The following is a 22,855-nucleotide window of genomic DNA, read 5'->3' as shown; positions in this document are numbered from 1 at the left end:
AAATTATATTCGAATAACGAAGTTCAGAGTCAAAGCCCTAGTACTCAAAGCTCGTGACCCTGAGCAAGCTTCTGTTTGTTGTTATCCTGCAGTAGCTACTGGAGCTAGCTAACTAGCTCCAGATGCTCGCTCTCGCGCATCTTTGTTCGCTCGTGCATGATTGCGCGTCCATGTACTTGGAATGGGTGGAGTCAGAGTCAGCGTTGAAGGAGAGGGGGTAGGACCATTTCAGTTGTCTCATCTCTTCATCTCATCTCATCTTCATCCGCTTATCCGGGGTCGGGTCGCGGGGGGAGCAGCTCAAGCAGGGGGGCCCAGACTTCCCTTTCCCGGGCCACATTGACCTGCTCTGACGGGGGGATCCCGAGGCATTCCCAGGCCAGCGTTGAGATATAATCTCTCCACCTAGTCCTGGGTCTTCCCCGAGGTCTCCTCCCCACTGGACATGCCTGAAACACCTCCCAAGGGAGGCGCCCAGTGGGCAACCTTACCAGATGCTCGAACCACCTCAGCTGACTCCTTTCTAAGTAAAGGAGCAGCGGCTCTAATCCGAGTTCCTCACGGATGGCTGAGCTTCTCACCCTATCCCTAAGGGAGACGCCAGCCACCCTTCTGAGAAAACTCATCTCGGCCGCTTGTACCCGTGATCTCGTCCTTTCGGTCATCACCCAACCCTCATGACCATAGGTGAGGATAGGAACGAAGATCGACCTGTAGATCGAGAGCTTTGCCTTGCGGCTCAGCTCTCTTTTCGTAACAACGGTGCGGTAAAGCGAACGCAATACCGCCCCCGCTGCTCCGATTCTCCGGCCAATCTCACGTTCCATCGTACCCTCACTAGCGAACAAGACCACGAGGTACTTCAACTCCTTCACTTGGGCTAAGGACTCATTTCCTACCCGGAGTAAGCAATCCACCCATTTCCTGCTAAGAGTCATGGCCTCAGATTTAGCGGTGCTGATCCTCATCCCAGCCGCTTCACACTCGGCCGCCAGCCGATCCAGTGAGTGCTGAAGGTCACAGGCCGATGATCCAATGAGGACCACATCATCTGCAAAAAGCAGTGACGAGATCCTCAGACCACCGAACTGCAACCCCTCCCCACCACGACTACGCCTCGATATCCTGTCCATGTATATCACAAACAGGATTGGTGAAAAGGCGCAGCCCTGGCGGAGACCAACACCCACTGAGAATGAAGCTGCCGAGGACGCGAACACAGCTCTCGCTTCGGGAGTACAGAGATTGGATGGCCCTGAGGAGACACCCCCTTACCCCATAATAATGCATTGAATTTATATAGCGCTTTTTCCTAGACACTCAAAGACGCTTTACATTGAAGGGGGGGACCTCACTCACCACCACCAGTGTGTAGCACCCACTAGGGGTGATGCACGGCAGCCAATCTGCACCAGAACGCTCACCACACACACTCAAAAAAACCACTCATTGGATGAACTCAATTAAATTGTGGGCAGGATTTCCATCCAATAAATATATGCTACCCCAACCGAAAACAAGTCCATCGATTCAATACAACGTATTTGAGTTCATCTACCAATTTTTTTCTAAGTTGGTCCAGCTGAAACTAAATTCATCTATCTAATGAAATTAGATTGAGTTACCACTACATATTTGTAACAAAGAGAGGTAAACAAAAGTTATTATATTAAAGTAGTTAAAATAAATTGTGTTTGTTGAACCTAAAAATATATGGTTCATTGGAAATGAATTATTCAAAAATCCCCCCCTCCCATTCTACCCCCTACCCCAATATAACATACATGAGACATTAGCTGTTTGAGGTTATTTTATTACAGGGTTCCTACAGGTTTTTTCAAGTCAAATTCAAGTCTTTTTAAGTCCCTTTTAAGACCACTTATATAAAAATTAATACCTATTTCACGGCCTATTTCACAGACCTACCGACAGCGTTTGTTCAAAATGTGTTCATTTATTTCAACAAATGTGAAAATGTGGACTGTAAAGCATTATGGAATGATGGAACATTGCAGCATAGTGGTGAGTACTTACGCCAACAGCACAGACTCCTGAGCAATAAACAATGAAAATCAACTCAACAATAAATAAAATTATGATCACACAGTCAACTCCTAAGCTCTGCACTCTTAGCAGCGATCTCTTTATCAAGGAGAGCCAGTTCTGCCAACTTCTCCTTATGGCCTCTCCGCAGAATGTTTGACCTGGTGATCAGGCCAGCCATCTTGCTCCCTGCCTTCGCTTCAGCCTCCTCAGCCATCTTGTCTGCATCCCTAGCCAGACCCTCAGATACCTCCTGTACACGTCTCCTCTTAACCTTCAGCTCCTCAAGACAGTCCTCTGCTTCCCTCCTCTTGAGAGCCTGGTCTTTTGCCTCCCTGTTCCTTCTTTTGGTCTCCAGATGGGTACGATACCTTGTCCTTGCCCTTGCTACACTTTCCAGTAGCGGTTTACTGAGTGGAACCTGGGTATCGGGTTGGGGAAAGAGAACCAGATTCAGTGACAAACTCAAGAGACCAACTATGTTGATTCTATCAACTTTTAAGTCAACAGCATATTACTACTCCAGACAGGAGTCATCTTACCTTGGTAACACCTCCATGTTGTATGATGTAGTCACACACCAGTCTCCGTGTGACCACTGTATCCTCCGCCAAGTTATCAGACTCCACCTCTTTATTGATTGAGAATCCACGCTCAACTGTAGCTTGACCGTGGATGAGGATGAGCAGCTTCTTGCAGAAGGCCCACAGCTCGGGATAAGGCTCCATGGCGCTGCTCAGGAAGATGTCCAGCCTCGTCTGCATGGTTTGAAAGGAGAGGAAGTCCTCACTCCGGCTCTCCAAGGAAAGGAGACTGTCAAACTGCTGCAGTATGACATCCCCTACGACAAAACAAATGAGAAAATAGAGAAAAACATTGATAAATCTTTGGGCATTACCAGCTAATTAGATTGAGGATAAATTCATGTGTAGCCTATAATTTGCCTTATTCTTACCCGAAGAAGTATCAGTAAGCTGTTTGTCCTGGAGAAACCTTTGAACCAGCCCTTTCATGTGATTCCTGCCTCTTTCTGGTTCTCTATACATTACTGACGGATTCAGGCACACCATCTGCCTAACAGTCAGATACTTGAGGGGGCTCTTGTCCTGCACTTTCTTGATCATGTTACTCAGTCCCTGCATGCACTCTCTCTTGAACTCGAGCACCCTGAGCTCTGCACCTTTGATTCTCTAGAGAGAGAAATTAGCCATGAATATAGAACATGTCTTCAATGACACCTGGTTCACCCTAACCATTTGTAAAATTATCTTTTGAAAACACCACACTACCTTAAGGACTGACTCTGCACCTAGACCAATGCTGATGTCTTGTGGGCTGAGCCAGATGGTCTTGTCTGTGACATCCAGTTTGGTCAGCTGCAGGGCAGTGATATCGTGTAGTACTTCTCTCTTTATGAAGCGTCTGGGTAGACTGTCAACAGACAAACACAAAAATGTCTGGTGCGGCACATTAATCACCAACATCAAATTATCTTATGATGATGCACAATGTAGCCACTATTTTTTACACATCCTAACCACAAACCCCATTTTGTCATAATGGATCAATTGAGCCCAATCAGTGGTTATAACGTTAAGTAAATTGTTATCATCAACTCGGTCAGGTCCTTTGGGGAGGAATGGGAGCACAGGCTCATCCGTCTGATATTTTTTCAGGAAGGGATTGAAGGTCCTGGCAATTGCTGCGTAGAACTGCAATTTGGCCAAGACGAGTGGATCCTTTATGGCTGCTGCAACTGTGTCATATGATGCTGAGAAAAAGACATACAGACAGTCAGACATTTCAACTTAGCCATATATTACAAAAACGATGACAAGGCCACACCACCACCAGGGTTAGGACACAGTCACAGACCTATTCACATCATTTAAGAAGGGCCTACCTGTTCCAGGGTTCGGGAGTCTCTTTGTTTTCACAGCTTCCATGTACAGGAGAAATGATGGCCAGACTGCCAGGGCTCTCTCCACAACCGGAAGGTTTTCTACCCAACGATGGGCACAGAAAGATAGAGGGAACACACTGGACTTGGTTACGGTGATGTAATCCTCTCTCCTGGCAGGCGTATTGTGAAACAATGTGTGTATTGCTCTCAGCAATTTGTCCAGCTGCCATACAGTGAACCCACACTTGAAGGAGTTGTGTAGTGTGTGTAGGCCACAGCTCCCCACACAAACGAGCTGAAGACCTAAAGGTTTCAATGCAAACTTGATATTAGAAACCAAATTAGAACTTTGAAATTGTTTATTCAATGTTAAGTGCACTACAAATAAAATACATTTTTAGAATTACTAATGGATCAGAAACACACTCACCCACACACACAGTAATAGCATTATAAACTCCTCACCTCCGTACTGCTCAGCTTGATCTTTCTGGAAAAGGTCGAAGAGTTTCCAATTCACATTGGGCCCATCCATTGAAATAGACACCAAGTTCCTGAGGTTCAGTTTGTCCATACATTCCTGAAAAAAGGGCTGCATTTCATTACTCAAAATAAGAGGACTAGGTGAGCATCACATATTGTTACACACACACACACACACACACACACACACACACACACACACACACACACACACACACACACACACACACACACACACACACACACACACACACACACACACACACACAATTGTTGACTATTGGTCCTTTCTCGGGTATTGGCTAACACAATGGCTGGCTACGTGCATGCACAAACCTGTCCTTAAAACAACCCTGAACGTTTGTTTTCAGAAATGTGCAACTCACCGAGTTGTTGTGTACGTTGATGTTCCAAATGAAGTATCGTAGCGAAATACAGTTTCTGTCATGTTTTATTGCACATGTATCGCATTTTATAAATCCCATTGATTCCTGTTGGAAGAATCATTGCCCGGTAGAAACTGTATTTCGCTACGATACTTGATTTGGAACAACGAACGAACACCACTAACCACTCGGTGAGTTGCACATTTCTGAAAACTTCGGTGTCAACTGAGCCCAACCAGAAATGGGGCTCGAGCCTCAATGTTCAAAATACCGGAATTGTAATAAAATTGCTCTGCAGTGAAAAAACGAGCAGATTCTCACCTAGCCTAACGGAAAGTAGACTATACGTTAAACCGTTATATTCCTGCAGAGGTAACTCGATTTATTTTCCCTCTGAGCCATGTGCTGACTGACACTGAGCATGTCCGGCATGTCTGCGGACTCCGCGACGTTCGCGCCCATTATTCAGGATACATAAATTGGCCTTAAAGCTTTAAATCAATGAGAGCCCCTTATAAACAAGTAAATCTATCACAAAAAAAAAAATCATCATTACAAGACAGTGTGCTTATGTCGATTCCCGCGTGATTGAACGCTTCTTTACTACTATATTAAGCTAGCTCAAAACTGAAATGAGGCCTCACACAGCCACAGCCTGCCAACTCAACCTTTAAAAAAACATGAGAAATTCTTCTGTTCTTTACATTATCACGGCAACTTTACAGATGCTAATTTATAAAACAGCATGCAATAACTCCCACTTTGGGACTACTGAAAAAAATGCAAACTTACCGAGAGTAAGTGGAAGCCGCTCGCTGCAGCCAGAAGATGAACAAAATGGCGCGCTGCTTCAGGGCATGGAAAGAGGGGCGTGGTCAACTCACGTGCGCATGCTTCCGTCATTGACCTCAATCTTTTTGGGTTGAACGGATAGGTCAGCAGCGTCAGCGGAGACGATGAATACATTTTAAGTTGTACGAGTTAAACTATTTTGGTTTTTATTTGAATTAATATATATTTCATTAGACAAATAGAATATTAATTTGTCATATCTAAGAAGTGCTTGAATCATTTTTATGAGTGCACCAGCCCATACTCCCGCAGTACCTCCCACAGTTTATCCTTGGGGACCCGGTCAAACGCCTTCTCCAGATCCACAAAACACATGTAGACCGGATGGGCATACTCCCAGGCCCCCTCCAGGATCCTTGCGAGAGTGAAGAGCTGGTCCGTAGTTCCGCGTCCGGGGCGAAAACCGCATTGTTCCTCTTCAATCTGAGGTTCGACGATCGGCCGAACCCTCCTTTCCAGCATCTTGGAGTAGACTTTACCAGGGAGGCTGAGAACTGTGATACCCCGGTAATTGGCACACACTCTCTGGTCCCCCTTTTTGAACAGGGGAACCACCACCCCGGTTTGCCACTCCTTTGGCACTGTAACAGACTCCCACGCAATGTTGAATAGGTGCGTCAACCATGACAGCCCCTCAACACCCAGAGCCTTTAGCATTTCTGGCTGGATCTCATCAATCCCTGGGGCTTTGCCAATGCGAAGATGTTTGACTACCTCAGTGACCTCCACCACTGAAATTGACGACGAAACACCATTAACCTCGAGCTCTGCCTCCAACATAGAGGGCGTGTTATTCGGATTCAGGCGTTCCTCAAAGTGTTCCTTCCAACGTCCGACGACCTCCTCAGTTGAGGTCAACAGAGTCCCATCCTTACTGTACACAGCTTGGATGGTTCCCTTTTCCCCCTCCTGAGGTGCCGGATAGTCTTCCAGAAACACTTTGGTGCCGACCGAAAGTCCTTCTCCATGGCATCTCCAAACTTCTCCCACACCCGCTGCTTAGCCTCCGACACGTCAGCAGCTGCAGCCCGTCGAGCCTGTCGGTACCCTGCAACCGAGTCAGGAGTCCTCCAGGATATCATATCCCGGAAGGCCTCCTTCAATCGGACGGCATCCCTGACCACCGGTGTCCACCACGGTGTCCGAGGGTTACCGCCCCTTGAGGAGCCTAAGACCCTGAGGCCACAGCTAGCCGCCGCAGCTTCAGCAATAGAGGCTTTGAACACCGCCCACTCCGGCTCAATGCCCCCTACCTCTACAGGAATGCCAGAAAAACTCAGCCGGAGGTGTGAGTTGAAGATACCTAGAACGGGGGCCTCCTCCAGACGTTCCCAATTCACCCGCACTACTCGTTTGGGCTTACCAGGTCTATCCGGAAATTGCCCCCATTCCCTGATCCAACTCACCACCAGGTGGTGGTCGGTTGACAGTTCCGCCCCTCTCTTAACCCGAGTGTCCAAAACATGCGGCCTCAGATCAGATGACACGATCACGAAATCGATCATTGATCTTCGGCCTAGGGTACTCTGGTACCAGGTAAACTTATGAGCACCCTTATGTTCGAACATGGTGTTCGTTATGGATAATCCATGCACAGAAGTCCAATAACAAACGACCGCTCGGGTTTAGATCAGGGAGGCTGTTCCTCCCCACCACGCCTCTCCAGGTGTCTCCATCGTTGCCCACGTGGGCGTTGAAGTCCCCAGCAGAACTACGGAGTCCCCTACAGGAGCCCCATACAGGACTCCATTCAGGGTCTCCAAGAAGGCAGAGTACTCTGAACTGCTGTTTGCATACGCACAAACAGTCAGAGTTTTCCCCCCTACAACCCTTAGGCGTAGGGAGGCGACCCTCTCGTCTACCGGGGTAAACTCCAACACCGCGGCGCTCAGCCGGGGATTTATGAGTATCCCCACACCTGCCCGGCGCCTCACGCCCTCGGCAACTCCAGAGAAGAATAGAGTCCAACCCATATCCAGGAGTACGGTACCAGAGCTGAGACTGTGCGTGGAGGTAAGCCCCACCAGATCTAACTGATAGCGCTCCACCTCCCTCACAATGTCCGGTTCGTGACGTTGCGAGGTGACGTTCCACGTCCCCAGAGCCAGCTTCTGCCACCCGGGTCTGGTCCGTCAAGACCCCTGACCTTCGCTGCCACCCATTTGGCTGCGCACCTGACCCCAACGGGTCTTCCCACAGGTGGTGGGCCCATGGGATGAAGAGAGGGGGGGTGCCACGTAGTTTGTTCGGGCTTTGCCCGACCGGGCTCCATGGCAAACCCGGCCACCAGGCGCTCGCCATTGAGCCCTCCGTCTGGGCCTGGCTCCAGATGGGGGCCCCGGGCTTCCTCCGGGCCGGGTCACATCTCCTCTTCTTCCATTATTCATTGAGGTTTTTGAACCATTCTTAGTCTGGCCCCTCACCTGAGACCACTCTGCCATGGGAGACCCAACCAGGAGCACAAGGCTCCAGACAACATTTCAGTTGTGTAATTTCAAAATCTGCTGGCGTTTCGCAAATCCCATACCCAACCTTTAACTTCTGGTGCAGTGATACCTTCACAGCTGGCGAAATCGAGCTGACTAACTAGCAGTCAATGACTGAAATCGGTTGTCTACCAAGATAAAAAATATATACAATTACGCTGTGCACACACAAATAAAGATCAGTATATGCATCATGAAGGCCCTCTGATATAATATAGAGAGTTGACAATTCAAAAGAGGTAGCAATTTAATCAATTTACCCCAGAGATACCTTCACAGATGGCGAAGTTGAGCTAGCAAACTAGCAGGCAATCAATTCAAAAGAGATAGCTATTTAATGCACTACACACCTCAGAAGTTACTCGACGGCCAGCAATGGAAATGAATGACCTAAATATACATAATCACGCTGTGCATACACAAATAAATATCAGTATATGCATCATAAAGGGCCTCTGATACAATATAGACAGTTGACAATTCAAAAGAGATAGCTATTTAATGGACTTACCTCAGAAGTTACTCGACGGCCAGTAATGGAAATTAATGACCTCCTAAGCCGTAAATTCATGTTTTGGAACTATGCGAGGCTCCATACCCCGGAAGTAGGCGGCAAAAAACACTACAACGGAGTCATGTGGACATAACGGAGTCCAATGGAAGTGTCGCCATACAAGTCCACAGGAACAGTGCATACTTCCGCAATCCACCAGTGCTCAGCGGTGGGGAACAGGAATGTGTCTCCGCAAAAAAAATCTGGATATCAATTAAAGGCTCATAATTATCTTTATGGCATGTACTAAAAAACTGCATGTTTTTTCTTTTCAAAACGCCACCTCAAGCGTTTTATTAGCCGTTTTCTCTAATTATCTTTTTCTGGAGAAGGAGGGGTGGGCAGATGAAAGGAGTCGTAGTGAAACAAATGTTTCAACCTGGCATCCGAGAGGGCCTAGTTCAGTGCTCCGTTGACGTGTCCGATTTTTAGACTGGTTCAGCTGCTGCTAAATAACTCCCACGTTCAGGGCTGGACTGGCCATCGGACGAACCGGGCAATGCCCGGTGGGCTGGCAGGCCTTTTTGGGCCGACGAGGTTTACTTGAGGTTTACTTTATTTATATATTTTTTTTAATGGATCCGGCCCGGGCCAGCCATGTCACACAGCCGAGGGCCGAGGTCCGTTCCTTCCCTCTCGGTCACGCGGGCTGTCAACTTAACCTGAAAGTTCAATAAAACTTTGGCCCAGGCCATAACTCATTATGATTGGTTCTGGGCTGGCCCTGGCCCTATCACACACACACAGCAGAGGGCCCGCCCCTTGGGCCTCGGCTGTCAATCAGTCACGTCACTAACTGACAGAAAAATGGAGAAGAAACGTAAAGGAGGCGCGGAGACTCTCTCTGGCTGTTTCCCAAAGTGAAGGCTGCAGCCTTGCTAGGACGCGTCCTTGCTAGTCGCGTCCTATGGAGATGAGACTAGTGTGCTAGCTCGAGTGCTTCCTAGCGTTTGTAACGTCGGACTTTGGGAACGACTTGGTAGTGTGGAAGCGCTTCCGCTTCCGCTTTTTAATACTGCGTGTCCGCTTGTAAACACATGTGCGCTTATGAATAAAACATGGCAGCAATCAAGCTGATCGATATTTATTTGACTTTTGTCTGTTATGAATGCGGTCATGTCTCCTTCGCATGGAGCCTCTTTGGGGAAGTCACAAAAGCTTTGTTGTGGTTGATCGAATTGTCTTTATTAAAAGGAAAATCCATTCCATTTTTATAAAACTAAGTGAAATTGTCTGAGAACTTAATTCATGCATCACATTTACAGTACGGTTGATTACTATTATGCAGGGGGAAAAAGACAAAGAAAGAGATGATAAACGTGTATTTATTTGGATATATTATTTAACTGATCTGATTCATTCATTCATATCTACCAGTGCTTTGAACACATAAGTATATCATATAAAATACAATTATATACGTTCATTAAAAATTACAAACATTGCAAATGATCGGTTGTGCATTAATTTTACAACATTGGATAGTGGCACTATCCCTTCCACCGGTAAACAAATGTTTGTGCGCCACCCTAAGGCGCACAAAAGCCTCCGTTTGCTGGGCTGACCCTAAAAAAAACGATTCAACAAACATAAATAGTTAGCCTATACATAAATAATGTAATCTTGTGAGCGAGTAAATTGACATTGGTGACAGTGGTGTTTAACACCAGCTACGTCCATGCAAAATATAGCAACGTATCATTAAGTTGCAAAAACGTTTGAAAAGTGGCACAGGTCTTTAGGCTTGAATATTTGCATTAACATGATGAATCTATAAAAAGCAATACGGCACAAAATATTTCTGAAAACTAATATAACATGCTTCCTTGACATTGGGTCTCACTCTCACCCTCTCTCTCACTCTCTCACTCACTCTCTCTCTCACTCACTCCGTTATAATTTCTTGTGTTTTAGTTAGTGTAGGCCTTAAAGGCCCACTATGCAACTTCGGGCATTTCTTGGCTGTTTTCTTGGTTTTGGCACGCACATTTCTCTGGCACGCACATTTCTGCGCCCCCTACAGCTTCGTAGTAGATATTTCACAACACTGTCGTAACAACTCGTTGACGACCCTTCCCCATGCACTTCTACGCGAGCCATGTGCATTTGTTTTCAAAGAAGCCGGCGAATGCGTGGAGCCATGTCCGAAGTAGATGTTCATAAAGTGTAGGCAAGGTTATATATTTTTAAAATGGTGTATTTGTATTGCAATAAACATAAATCCATCCTTTTTTATAGTTGACGGGGAGAATTTATATCCTAGATTATAATTGTTATATCTTAGGTTGAACAGAACAATCAGTGTAAGAGGTTTGGCCAACATAATAATCTAAATAAACAAGAACCTGGATTCGGGGATTCAGTCTGTATCTGGGGGACGAGACGGACGAACAGCAAAACACCCATGGAAACAAAGGTGTTTATATGGTTGCAACCAAGCAAGCTAGAAACATACAGGGCTCACAACAAAACGGTCGAGAAAACAATTTTTACAGGGCTCACAACAAAATGGTTGAGCAAACACATTCGTACAGAGACTATCAACATCAAGAATACCACGAAGACAAAGTTCACCCAAGGGTACTTTCAATTTCAAAAGCAACACGGCCGAGTCGGCGTCTGATTTGCAGTCTTCTTTTTCTTTCAGTTCACGCTATTCCTGAAAAGCTTGCCCAAAGTTTACTCGTGTCTGGCCTCTCTGTCGGTCAGTCTCCCTTTTCTCTTCTTCTGTTCCTCCGACATTGGGTTTCTCTGTCTCTTTTTAGGCGGCTGATCTATGATGAATATAACAATCCCTTAGTTGTTTGTGTTTATATCGAGCCGGTTCCGTGTTTGGGGGTCTGTGCCGTAAAGCACCAACGCCCGGAGTTCAGAACTTTCAACGCGCGACGCTTAGCGACGATAGCCAATCAGCGTGGAGCTTGACCCGACGTCACTGACAGAGAGTAGTGACCCTTGCACAGAAGGATACGGCCGACATCTTTCTTTATTCTGGGTGGAAATAGTAACATAGTTACGCCATTAAATGCGTTTATGGAAACATTTTTAGCGAGAAATGTGCATTTTACTTTCATAATGTTCGCTCGGTGAATGTGAAGGATGTTTGGTTTGATAGTTATGACGAAGAGTGAACGCTCCGTTCACTCGCATGGAAAGAGTCTCTGGTTGCTAAGCAACCTCAACGTCTTGGCGGACTATTTCTCTGCTGATCAACACTACGAATGCTGGAAACACACCAGACACACCATGTGAAGTTATTTAACCCGATTATCGTTATTTATGAGTCTTTAGCCCAAGTGAAGGAGTTCAAGTACCTCGGGGTCTTGTTCGCGAGCAGAGGTGGGTAGGAACGCGCTACATTTACTGCGTTACAAATACTTGAGTAACTTTTTGGATAAATTGTAATTTTAGGAGTAGTTTGATTGCAACATACTTTTACTTTTACTTGAGTAAATATTTGAAGAAAGAACGGTACTTTTACGCCGTTCCATTTGGCTACGTGACGGTCGTTACTTTGTTTTTTTAGATATTTTCTTTTATTACATGCGAGATCTATTTCTATCACGTGAATATTCCTTAGCCCAAGTGAAGGAGTTCAAGTACCTCGGGGTCTCGTTCGCGAGTGAGGGTACTATGGAGCGTGAGATTGGCCGGAGAATCGGAGCAGCGGGGGCGGTATTGCGTTCGCTTTACCGCACCGTTGTTACGAAAAGAGAGCTGAGTCGCAAGGCAAAGCTCTCGATCTACCGGTCGATCTTCGTTCCTAACCTCACCTATGGTCATGAGGGTTGGGAGATGGCCGAAAGGACGAGATCGCGGGTACAAGCGGCCGAGAGGCAATTGAATAACGCCTGCACACACACACACAGGCACGCACGCACGCACAACGCAGAGTGGTAATCGGGAGAGTTGGGAAAATTCCCTGTGGCCCGTTAACGGGGGGCGCCGGGTCAACGTCGACTCGCAACCAATTCGGTTTTGTCTAGAGGAGTAACTGAGCGCCCCCTCCCGAAGTGGCACAGCCCAGGTCGGCATTGAACTGCGATTGGTCAGAAAGACGTTACAGCTGATGACAACATTGAACTCTCATGCAGGCTCGAACAGAGTGACACACAAACACACACACACACACACACACACACACACACACACACACACACACACACACACACACACACACACACACACACACACACACACACACACACACACACACGTTGATGTATTTAATTTTGCAAAGATTTAATTTGTTATTGTTTTAGTTCAAGGGTTATACATTTTAAAAGACCTTATTTATTTTATTTAAAAGGATGTTATTTACATTATCTTTATTTGAACATTGCTGTTTTATATTTTGTTGGTGTCTATTTTGTACCGTTTGTGTTGCTCTGTTTATTTAAAAAATAAATCGGAGAAACTCAGTACTTGTACTCTTGAGTACTTGAATAGTCTTTTCACTGCATACTTTTTTACTCTTACTTGAGTAATTATTTTTACGAGTACTTTTACTTCTACTTGAGTAATACTAATCTTAAAGTAACAGTACTTTTACTTGAGTACATTTTTTAGCTACTCTGCCCACCACTGTTCGCGAGTGAGGGTACTATGGAGCGTGAGATTGGCCGGAGAATCGGAGCAGCGGGGGCAGTATTGCGTTCGCTTTACCGCACCGTTGTTACGAAAAGAGAGCTGAGCCGCAAGGCAAAGCTCTCGATCTACCGGTCGATCTTCGTTCCTATCCTCACCTATGGTCATGAGGGTTGGGTGATGGCCGAAAGGACGAGATCGCGGGTACAAGCGGCCGAGATGAGTTTTCTCAGAAGGGTGGCTGGCGTCTCGGGATAAGGTGAGAAGCTCAGTCATCCGTGAAAAACTCGGATTAGAGCCGCTGCTCCTTTACTTAGAAAGGAGTCAGCTGAGGTGGTTCGGGCATCTGGCAAGGATGCCCACTGGGCGCCTCCATTGCGATGTGTTTCAGGCACGTCCAGTGGGGAGGAGACCTCGGGGAAGACCCTGGACTAGGTGGAGACCTCGGGAAGACCCTGGACTAGGTGGATAGATTATATCTCAACACTGGCCTAGGAATGCCTCGGGATCCCCACGTCAGAGCTGGTCAATGTGGCCCGGGAAAGGGAAGTCTGGAGCCCCCTGCTTGAGCTGCTCCCCCCGCGACCCGACCCCGGATAAACAGATGACGATGAGATGAGATCGTTATTTATATCCGAGATTATTTAATCTAACCCGATCTAAACTCTATCATGCACCCAAACACGGCGGCGTTTGGGTTTCCTACCTCGGACTCTAGCGCAGCCACAGGCGCGTTGGGCGCGTTGAACCATTTTTGTGACACACAATGATCAAGCGTCAGGTTAGGCGCGTTTGCGTTATCCAACGCGAGTAACGCGGTTGGTGTGGCCGTACCATTAGTCGATTGATCCATGATGAATGCAACAATTGCCTCGCAACTGGCTGTTTATATCTAGCCGGTGCCATGTTTGGGTGTGTGTCTGTGCCGTAAAGCATTTTCGAAACTACAATCTGACTACATTTTCGAGGATACTTCCGTTGCGTCGCATCCGAATTGTGTCGGTCCGAACAGAGCAAGTTGCATATGCGCTTTTTCACTGGAGAGGCGACATGGGTAAATGACACACCCACCAATCGACCCAGAAATGGATGCAGAACCATCAGCATAACTCTCAACCTGCATACTTAATGTAATTTTGGCTAAAAAAGTTGCATAGTGGGCCTTTAATAAAATACATATATTTTGTATTCTTCCTGTGTTCTTGCATTTTTCGCTGATTGTGAGACGGTTCAAACTCCACATATTATAAGTGTGGCATTACGGGAAAAACAAGCTAGCCGACAACGCCACCCTAGGAATTGCACCCAGGGATATACTAATCGATTAAATCAAAACAATTATCTAGCACACACGTTCGTTGACTGACGGCACCAGATACGAGGTTCCAAAAATAGGTTGTTTTTATTAACTAAAACATATGGGTTCCACATGTAACAAACAGGATAAATGAAATCAATTGGTATGTAGGGGATAGACAGGATGTTTAGGGCTGAGGCTTACCAGCAGGGGGCAAGATACCAGGAGACGGAGAGGGAGATACATAAACACCAACCAGTCACTCGTGCTCGCACATCCACACAGCAACACAGGATCAAAATGATAAAATAAGAGGAATTCCAAGAGGACACACGTGAAACCACACTCGGGAATGGGGGCACCACCACCTAAAGGATCTAGTTGCCTCCCTGCGGTGGGCACTCAGCGCCTGGAAACGAAGGAACAAAAGATAGATGAGGGCAGATACAAACGACTGAACAAAACAATAAACACACAACTACACAAAATGTAATTCACAAAAGGAAATCAGTAAGAAACAAACAAAATATAACACAAATACACAAACCAGGCCATAAAGGATCTTAAACATGCACTGTAAAAAATGATCTGATCAATAAGTTATGATAACTTATTTATTTCAACAACTCTAACTTAAAATAATGTTTTATGACCTTTCAATTCAAATGTATGAGTTTTCAATCTTCCAATTTAGGTTCATAAGTTACTTCAATGAATCACAAATTCCTGGTGCTTGAATGAACTTGCCATTTTAAATTGAGTGCAGTGCAACTGGCGTGTGCGTAGGACAGCTCTTTGCGCATGTGCGAGTCCAGCCTCGAGACGTTGAGATTGAATTTGGAGTTGGCGCCTCTCGCCAGCCACCTGCAAGCAGTCGAGACGGCTTTTGGTAAGTGTTCGTGTTTTTCTTTTTATATTTAGAATGTGCGTCGATGAAGCAAATAACTTGATTAACGTTAGCTATCGTTCGATATGTGCAATACTTGTGATATCATTTTAGCGAGGTACATTCCGAGTTGGCTGGCTAACGTTACCTTGTTAGCTAACGTAGCCAACGCTAGCAAGGCAGACATGTGCACTTGCCCTTCTACTGTCTATGCACTTGCCCTTCGGCCCTGAGTAATGTTAGCTGCCTGTCGATCATGGCGGCGTGGCCGCTAGCTAACGTTAGCAGGCGGCGTGGCCGCTAGCTAACGTTAGCAGTCCATTGTTCGTAGCTTGGTTGTGCAAGTTCATTACTGTTTGTTTTACTGAACATCGATCGCATTAGCTACACGGATAGCCAGATAGACCCACTTGTCGTGTGTGATTATTTTAAAATGAATGAATTAAATGAGAACTGACTTATTTTAAATTGTCTAAACAAGATAAACTACTTTAAAGACATTCTTTGATGAAAATAACTGCTGAAACCACTAACAAGGACTGGTGAATAGTACTGCGGCCACTATCGACTCATCTTAACGCCTAATTATAGTGTATATATACGTATATATAGTATATTTTTAAATACGTAATATAACGCAGGTGCGCAAGGCAGCCACATGAGACGCCAACATTGTTTTCAACCGCTCGGTACCGTGCCGTATTAATTCCCAAGTTTTGAAAATAAGTATTTTAAGCGATGCGGTTTTTGATTTGTTTATTTGGTTTTGAACGAATAGTTTTTGGATGCATGCATCGGCTTTGAGTTGGTTTGTTTCTTTGAAATCGCATACGCTCGCCACACACGCACGCGCGTCATATCAAAGCAGTGAAGGCGGGGGGAGGGGGAAGAAAGAGGATAGCCGATTAACCAGAAGGGTGTGCAGAGGCACATATTTGTATGGAGGTGAATTACAGTGAGCCGTTTGAGACGGGAGAACAAAAATAAATAGGCGGTCAATAGTAAAAACGATTCGTTGACAAAAAAAATTGACGTCAACTAATCGCGGCAGCACTAGTGAACAGAACACATGTTAATAAGTTCACTGTATTTTGAACTTGCATAGCAATGAATCATGTCATGGTGACACTACATTACAAAGAACAATCCAAAGCTTAATTAGTCAAAATAATGAAGTGAAGCAATTCATAAATCCAATTTGTTAGTTAGACTTAACTAGAAATGTGCTCTTGTTCACTTTTGCAATTCACATCACTTAAAGCGTTTCTTCTGTTTTGTGTATTTCAGGTGCTTTGTGAATTACCAGGCTTGGCTACACGTTAGATGAAGTGGACTTGTAAGTTTTGCAATTTTGCCTCATGCAAGCAAAAGGCTATAGTAAATCATTACAAGGACAAGCATGGACGTGGAATAACTGGTTTTAGTTGTATTTACCCTAATTGTTTTACTGTCTTTCAATCCCATGTGGAACTTGTACAACATTTGAAGTGCCACAAACAAGGAACGAGTCCCATTGCTAAACTTCGATGTGAACTTTGTAGTTTTTCAGCGCCAAGCAACATCAAACATTATTTTCTTCATTTAAAGAGACATTTGATAAATAGAGAGACTGTGAATTGCCCGTTTGTGGGGTGCTCTTTTAAATCTAGAGTAGCCTCAACTTTTACTGCTCACAGAAGCCGGCATCATCAGGCTTCTACATTCAATCATTTCAAACCTGAACTTATTCTTCATTGTCCCAGTCAAGATTCTGTCAATGATGAAGAGGATAACTTTGATTTAGAGTCACCAGATGTTTCAGTGACTGAACCTGACTCTCAGCCTACACAGAAGTCAGTTGAGCGCCGAATTGCATCCCTTTTCCTTCGACTGCAAGCCGTCCTTCATGTGTCAAAGTCTGCGATTCAAGAACTTGTGGATGATTTGTTCGATATTGGAGAACGTGCTGGACAAATAACTAGGGAGTCAATTGAGAATGTTTTGAAGGAGCATAATTACTCATCTGAGGAATGTTTGACATCGTTGACTGAAGCATTTCAAAGTGCTAACCCACTTAATTTGCTTTCAAGGGAAGGATCTTTAGGCACCGACTACAAAAGACAGTCATATTACAAAAAGAACTTTAGTGTCATTGAGCATGTCGAATATCTTTTGAACAGACAAGAAAAGTCTCATACTGTTGTCTATATCCCTATTCTAAAGTTACTTTCCAATCTTCTTAAAAGAGAAGAGGTACTGCAAGCATTAGCGAAAAACAAACCAGTTGAACAGTCTGGCCACTACAAGTCTTTTCTGGATGGTGACTTCTATAAATCGAATGGAATTCTCTCAGGTCAAGAACTAAGTGTAGCTATTACTTTGTATATTGACGACTTTGAAATCTGCAATCCGTTGGGCACATCAAAAAAGAAACATAAAGTCTGTGGTGTGTATTGGGCTATTGGGAATTTACCCTCTAGGTACAAGTCAGCATTGTCATCAATCTACCTTGCTTTACTGTGCAAGGTTGAGCATGTCAGGATTTATGGTTATGATAGTGTTTTGAAGCCACTGATTGACGATATTAAATGTCTTGAAACAGTTGGTGTGTTTGTAGACAAACTAGGGTGTAATGTTAAAGGCACCATCTTGTTTGTTGCTGCTGACAACTTAGCTGCACATTCCTTAGGTGGTTTCCAAGAGTCGTTCAATGTTGAGAAGTTTTGTAGGTTTTGTCTAGTTAGTCGTAAAGACATACAGACGTGTGATGTTAGAACTGGGAACTTTGTTTTAAGGTCACCAGAGTCATTTGATGAAGCTGTAAATGTGTTGAAGCAGAGTGACGTTGCATCTGTTGATGGTGTGAAACGAGACTGCCCTCTCAACAGCCTGACAGGATTTCACACATGCACAGGCTTTCCACCTGATTTCTTGCATGATGTGTTGGAAGGGATTGTACCTGTAGAACTAAGTCTGTGCCTTGCAGATTTGATTTCAAAGAAGTATTTCAAATTAGAAGAGCTCAATAGTGAAATACAGAGCTTTCCTTTTAAATTCTCTGATAAGACAAACTGTCCCCAGAAAATTCCTTCAACTTTTCGAAAGACTGGAACTGTAGGTGGTAATGGCCACGAAAATTGGAGTCTTGTGCGTTTCCTTCCCCTTATCATCGGCCACCGTGTTCCAGAAGGAGATCAAACATGGGAAATAGTCCTTGAACTGAAAGACTTGGTTGAGCTCTTGGCAACTCCATCTTACACTTTAGACTCACTTTGTTATTTGCAGTCCAAAATATCGGATCATAGACAGTTACTACTGACAGTTTTCCCAGATTACAAGTTACGCCCCAAACATCACTTCATTGAGCATTATCCATGCCTAATTCAAAGGTTTGGACCCTTAATAGAGTGTTGGACAATCAGGTTTGAGGCTAAACATTCTTTCTTTAAAAAGGTAGTGCGTGATGCCAATAACTTTAAAAACATTCTGCTTACCCTAGCCTCAAGACACCAACTTATGCTTGCATATTATCTTGAAATGCCTAGCATTTTCAAGCCTGAGACTGAGACGGCAAAAGTGACTGATGTCTGCCTGGAATTCTTAGATGGTGGTGTTAGACTAGCAATCTTGAATAGATTCAGTGATGTTGACACAGTTGGACTGACCCCTAGTATCTTCTTAAATGGAACGCAGTATTCAAAGGGAATAATACTCTCTGTTGGAAGTACAAGTGGACTACCAGACTTCGGAAGGATTTTGGAAATATGCATTGTGCTGGCTGGTCATGTTTGTTTCTTCATTGAGCGTTTTACGACTTTCTACGTGGAGCATTTGAGGAGTTACCATCTCGTGATAAAAAGCCCTGCTGAGTGTCTCTTGGTGAAACCAGAGGATCTCAATGACTACATGCCACTTGTGTCCTACTTCATCCAGGGGCGCCTGTTAGCCACTCCCAGAACCTTCTTGCTTTAAGGCTGCGGTAAGTTTGAGTGTGGGGGTATCTGGGTATAAGTCGTCACTGTTATCCTGCATAATTAACCCTCTTGCAATGTTTCCAAATCTCTCTAGCAGCAATCCAGGTGTTGGATGTCCTGCAAAATAACATTTAACAGCCTGATCCAAAATAATTAACCCTCTTGTGTTTTACAAATCTTTCTAGGAGTAACCATTATTTTTGTATGTATACAGGGGATGAAACCTTTTTCCTTCTCCAATTTCAGGTTGAAGTGATCCACGATGCTGCTGCGAGTTGTCCTCTGTGAAACGGATATCAGACGCCTTTCCATCGAAAACACCCCCCAGAGTGTTGAGGAACTGTGCGAGGTGTTGCGTGCAAACCTTTCCCTGAGAGGTGGGTTTATTTTACAATTTGAGGACCCTGCGTTCAAGGATCAGCTGACCAACCTGACCGACATTCGAGACCTTCCTGAGGAACGAGCAACATTGAAAGTGTTGTTCACAGCTGATGCAGCTCTCTCAGTTTCCACATTGGATACAGCCAGCCTTCCATCTCTCAGTAGTGGGGAATCTGACTCCCAGCAATGGCCTGATCCCTTCCCGATTCCACAGTTCTCACATGACGTTGAACTCACGCTGCAAGAAGCAAATAGAAGATATGCAAAAGATGGATCTGTGATGGTGATTCCTAAAGGTATGAAAACCGATATCCTGGACACACTTGCAGACAGCATGTCAAAGATTAGTCCTTATCCTGAGAGGCAACACTACGAGAATGTTGCAAAGGCGCTTGTGGAGAAGCATCCCAGTCTCAAAGAGCCAGGTTCTGGAAAGGGTTGGTACGGCTGGTTCCACAGCCTGAAGTTTAAGCTCGGAAACTATCGGCAGAAGTTAAGTGCAGCTGGATGCCCAGAGGTGAGAGTCAACAAAAGAATAGGAGAAGAAGCCAAGGGATCACGTGTGAAGAAGTCAAAGAAGGGCGAGGTCCACTACTGTCCAGATCCCCCTGAAGGACTGAGTGCTGAAGACATGGAAGGGAAGCGGAGGATGATTGAGGTACATCATATACACGCATACACATCATACCTACACTTTGGTTTTGTGTTTGTGAAGCCTACTATTTTGTCTTAGTATGTGTCCTTGTGCTTGTGCAATCCAATCCAGGTGGAAATGCTGAAAAAGGACCTGGATCATCAACGGATAGAGGAGCTGATGTCTGCCACATTCTCCAAGCGCAGAAAGGAGATCGTAGGGGATCAACCTCTCATCGGGGATGTCATGACCAGATGGCCGGCCATGTTCTGTGAGAGACAGGTATCACAATAAACAACTCGCCTGAGATTAGTCACTTAATCCATGTTTGACCGGAAATCAATGTGTGAGCTTCCCTCCAGGAAGAGCTGGATTACATTTTTGCATTGAGTCTTGCAGTTAGTATAACTGAGTGGATGAAAGCCTTTGACAAGACAACCTTAGCTTACCAAACGGTGAAGCTCTTAACCTTTTTGTCTTTTTCTCAGGTTCGGGCGGAGTTCAAAAGAATCGTAAGCACAGACCTTCTTGAGTCATTCCTCAACGGACTTGATGACCTGGTACCAAGACTGCTTGAAGTGTACGAAGCTGTGACCAAGTCGGGGAAGAAGCCTGCACTGAAAGCCATTTTAGACTGTGTGAAGAAAGATGTGAGTAGACGAGCTGAGAATTCTAAAATTGGGCACCAGGTGTTATGTTTGCAATAAAATCTAATCACTGCTTATATTTGTCTTGTAGAACACAAACGAAAGGAGAAGGACTGCTGCTCTACTGGGTCTGCCACACTACCTATCCGAAGACCCATCCGACATCATTAGGATGTGTGATGTAAGATCTTTTTCTGTCATGCATAATAGCACACATACACACAATCTTTAACACGGATTGTATTAGATCCACTCATGGGGGGTGATAAAGTCCGTGGCAGCCGAATAGTGGTGATGTGGGGAAGAGTGAGGGGCAGAATGGTAGTGATGGGGAGGAGGAGGGATGGGTAGAATAGTGGTGATTAGAAGATTAGCAGTAACCTCTCAGCATTGCACATAGAATGCACTTGCACACTCACAACGGAAATCCCAAGGAGACTCTTATTAGCCCGAAAGCATGTCAAGGTTTATGATGACAGACTTAAGTAGCTTTGCAGCGCATGTACTTCTAGACCCAAACATTACCACCATTTTTTTCTGTTTTTCAAGGCCCATGGTGAGAGTCTGGCTGCAGCCATGAAGGGGATGCAACTTGGCCTACTGATAGGCTATGAAGGTGACAACCAGGATGCCTTTCCAGAGGTCTTCGATGTGGCAGTTGTGGTTGAAGAAAACATTGTGCTACACAACTTCAAGGATGTGCCATCCAGCTTCACCATGCTTCTGGGGATCATCTACTGCGTTAACCTTGAGTATCCACGAGCCATGAAGTATTCCTTTGAGTTCCTGCAGAAGGTAGTGATGAAGATCAAACCAGATGAGGCCTCTGCCAGAGTCCACGGTGTCCGAAACAAGCTCCTGAGGTATAAACTGTAAAGCATGCCCCACTCGGGAATGGAATGGTAATGCAAAAAAAATGACGTGATTTTGTGTTTTTGTTGTTTTACTGTTGTAGTGTACGTTCATGCACGCAAATGCCCAGAGTGGGAAACTATTGTTGTAGTGTACGTTCATGTTGTTTTACTGTTGTAGTGTACGTTCATGCACGCAAATGCCCAGAGTGGGAAACTACTGTTGTACTGTACATTCACAAGCTTGTGTAGCTTTTATTGGCTTAACATTGGTTTTAATAAAAAAAAAAAATTGTACTCAAATTTGTGTTTTTGTAGCTAATTGTTAAGTGAAAACAAGACATTATTTTAGATAATCTTAACTTGATAAGCTGATTCAAAGAAATTACTTAATTTAAATTACAAGGTTGAACCCACTAAAGAGGATAAGTGTACGGAATGCATATTGATGAATAAAACACATTCTTAAATTTAAATTACAAGTTGAAGCCACTAATGGGGTTAAGTAAACAGAATACACATAAGTTAGTTCACTTTATTTTGAACTTGCATAGCAAAGTTGAAACGACAATAACTGTTCAGTCATGTTGACTCACAGAAGGTAATTCAAAGCTTAACTAGACTCAAAATAATGAGTTGTTTTTACTTGAAATTTTAAGGCAGCTGGGAAACTTATAATTTTAAGTAGAACCAAGTAGATCTTTTTTACAGTGTGCGTGATAGCCCACTGGTTATCCGCAGCTATAAAAAGGCCTCCTGCCAGTGGCTTAACAGAAGCAGGGCTCAAAACAAACCATAAACAGAATCCCGCAAATTAAACCAAACACTTCCCCAGGACAAACACGCACGCACTCACAAACACTCTACACACACACACACTAGTTGCGACACGGACAGGTAGAAACACACAAGG

At 44.8% G+C, this 22,855-nt stretch overlaps 2 protein-coding genes and 1 long non-coding RNA gene across 3 annotated transcripts; 1 reads left to right on the top strand and 2 right to left on the bottom strand.

Moving 5' to 3' along the window:
- Window positions 1-1,902: 1,902 nt before the first annotated feature.
- LOC115534503 (uncharacterized) lies at window positions 1,903-3,602 on the bottom strand. The gene is made up of 4 exons (XM_030345518.1): window positions 3,333-3,602; window positions 2,999-3,233; window positions 2,586-2,884; window positions 1,903-2,464 (listed from the first exon to the last, which is right to left on the bottom strand). Exons 1-4 carry the CDS (start codon window positions 3,525-3,527, stop codon window positions 2,108-2,110), a joined length of 1,086 nt encoding a protein of 361 aa, XP_030201378.1. The 5' UTR covers window positions 3,528-3,602; the 3' UTR covers window positions 1,903-2,107.
- Window positions 3,603-3,656: 54 nt separating this feature from the next.
- LOC115534591 (uncharacterized) lies at window positions 3,657-6,055 on the bottom strand. Its single transcript, XR_003974340.1, has 4 exons — window positions 5,608-6,055; window positions 4,412-4,526; window positions 3,947-4,249; window positions 3,657-3,814 (listed from the first exon to the last, which is right to left on the bottom strand). It is a non-coding gene; the product is annotated as an uncharacterized LOC115534591 (long non-coding RNA).
- Window positions 6,056-19,006: 12,951 nt separating this feature from the next.
- On the top strand, window positions 19,007-22,204 carry LOC115534642 (uncharacterized). Its single transcript, XM_030345761.1, has 5 exons — window positions 19,007-20,468; window positions 20,577-20,726; window positions 20,933-21,094; window positions 21,183-21,272; window positions 21,641-22,204. The coding sequence occupies exons 1-5, from the start codon at window positions 19,692-19,694 to the stop codon at window positions 21,965-21,967; spliced, it is 1,506 nt and encodes a 501-aa protein (XP_030201621.1). The 5' UTR covers window positions 19,007-19,691; the 3' UTR covers window positions 21,968-22,204.
- The last annotated feature ends 651 nt before the right edge of the window (window positions 22,205-22,855 follow it).

The sequence above is a fragment of the Gadus morhua genome, chromosome 21, assembly GCF_902167405.1.
Source record: "Gadus morhua chromosome 21, gadMor3.0, whole genome shotgun sequence".
In the NCBI taxonomy this organism is placed as follows: domain Eukaryota; kingdom Metazoa; phylum Chordata; class Actinopteri; order Gadiformes; family Gadidae; genus Gadus; species Gadus morhua.
The sequence above is the reverse complement of the archived record's forward strand: the minus strand, read 5'-3'. Positions and strand labels throughout refer to the sequence as shown.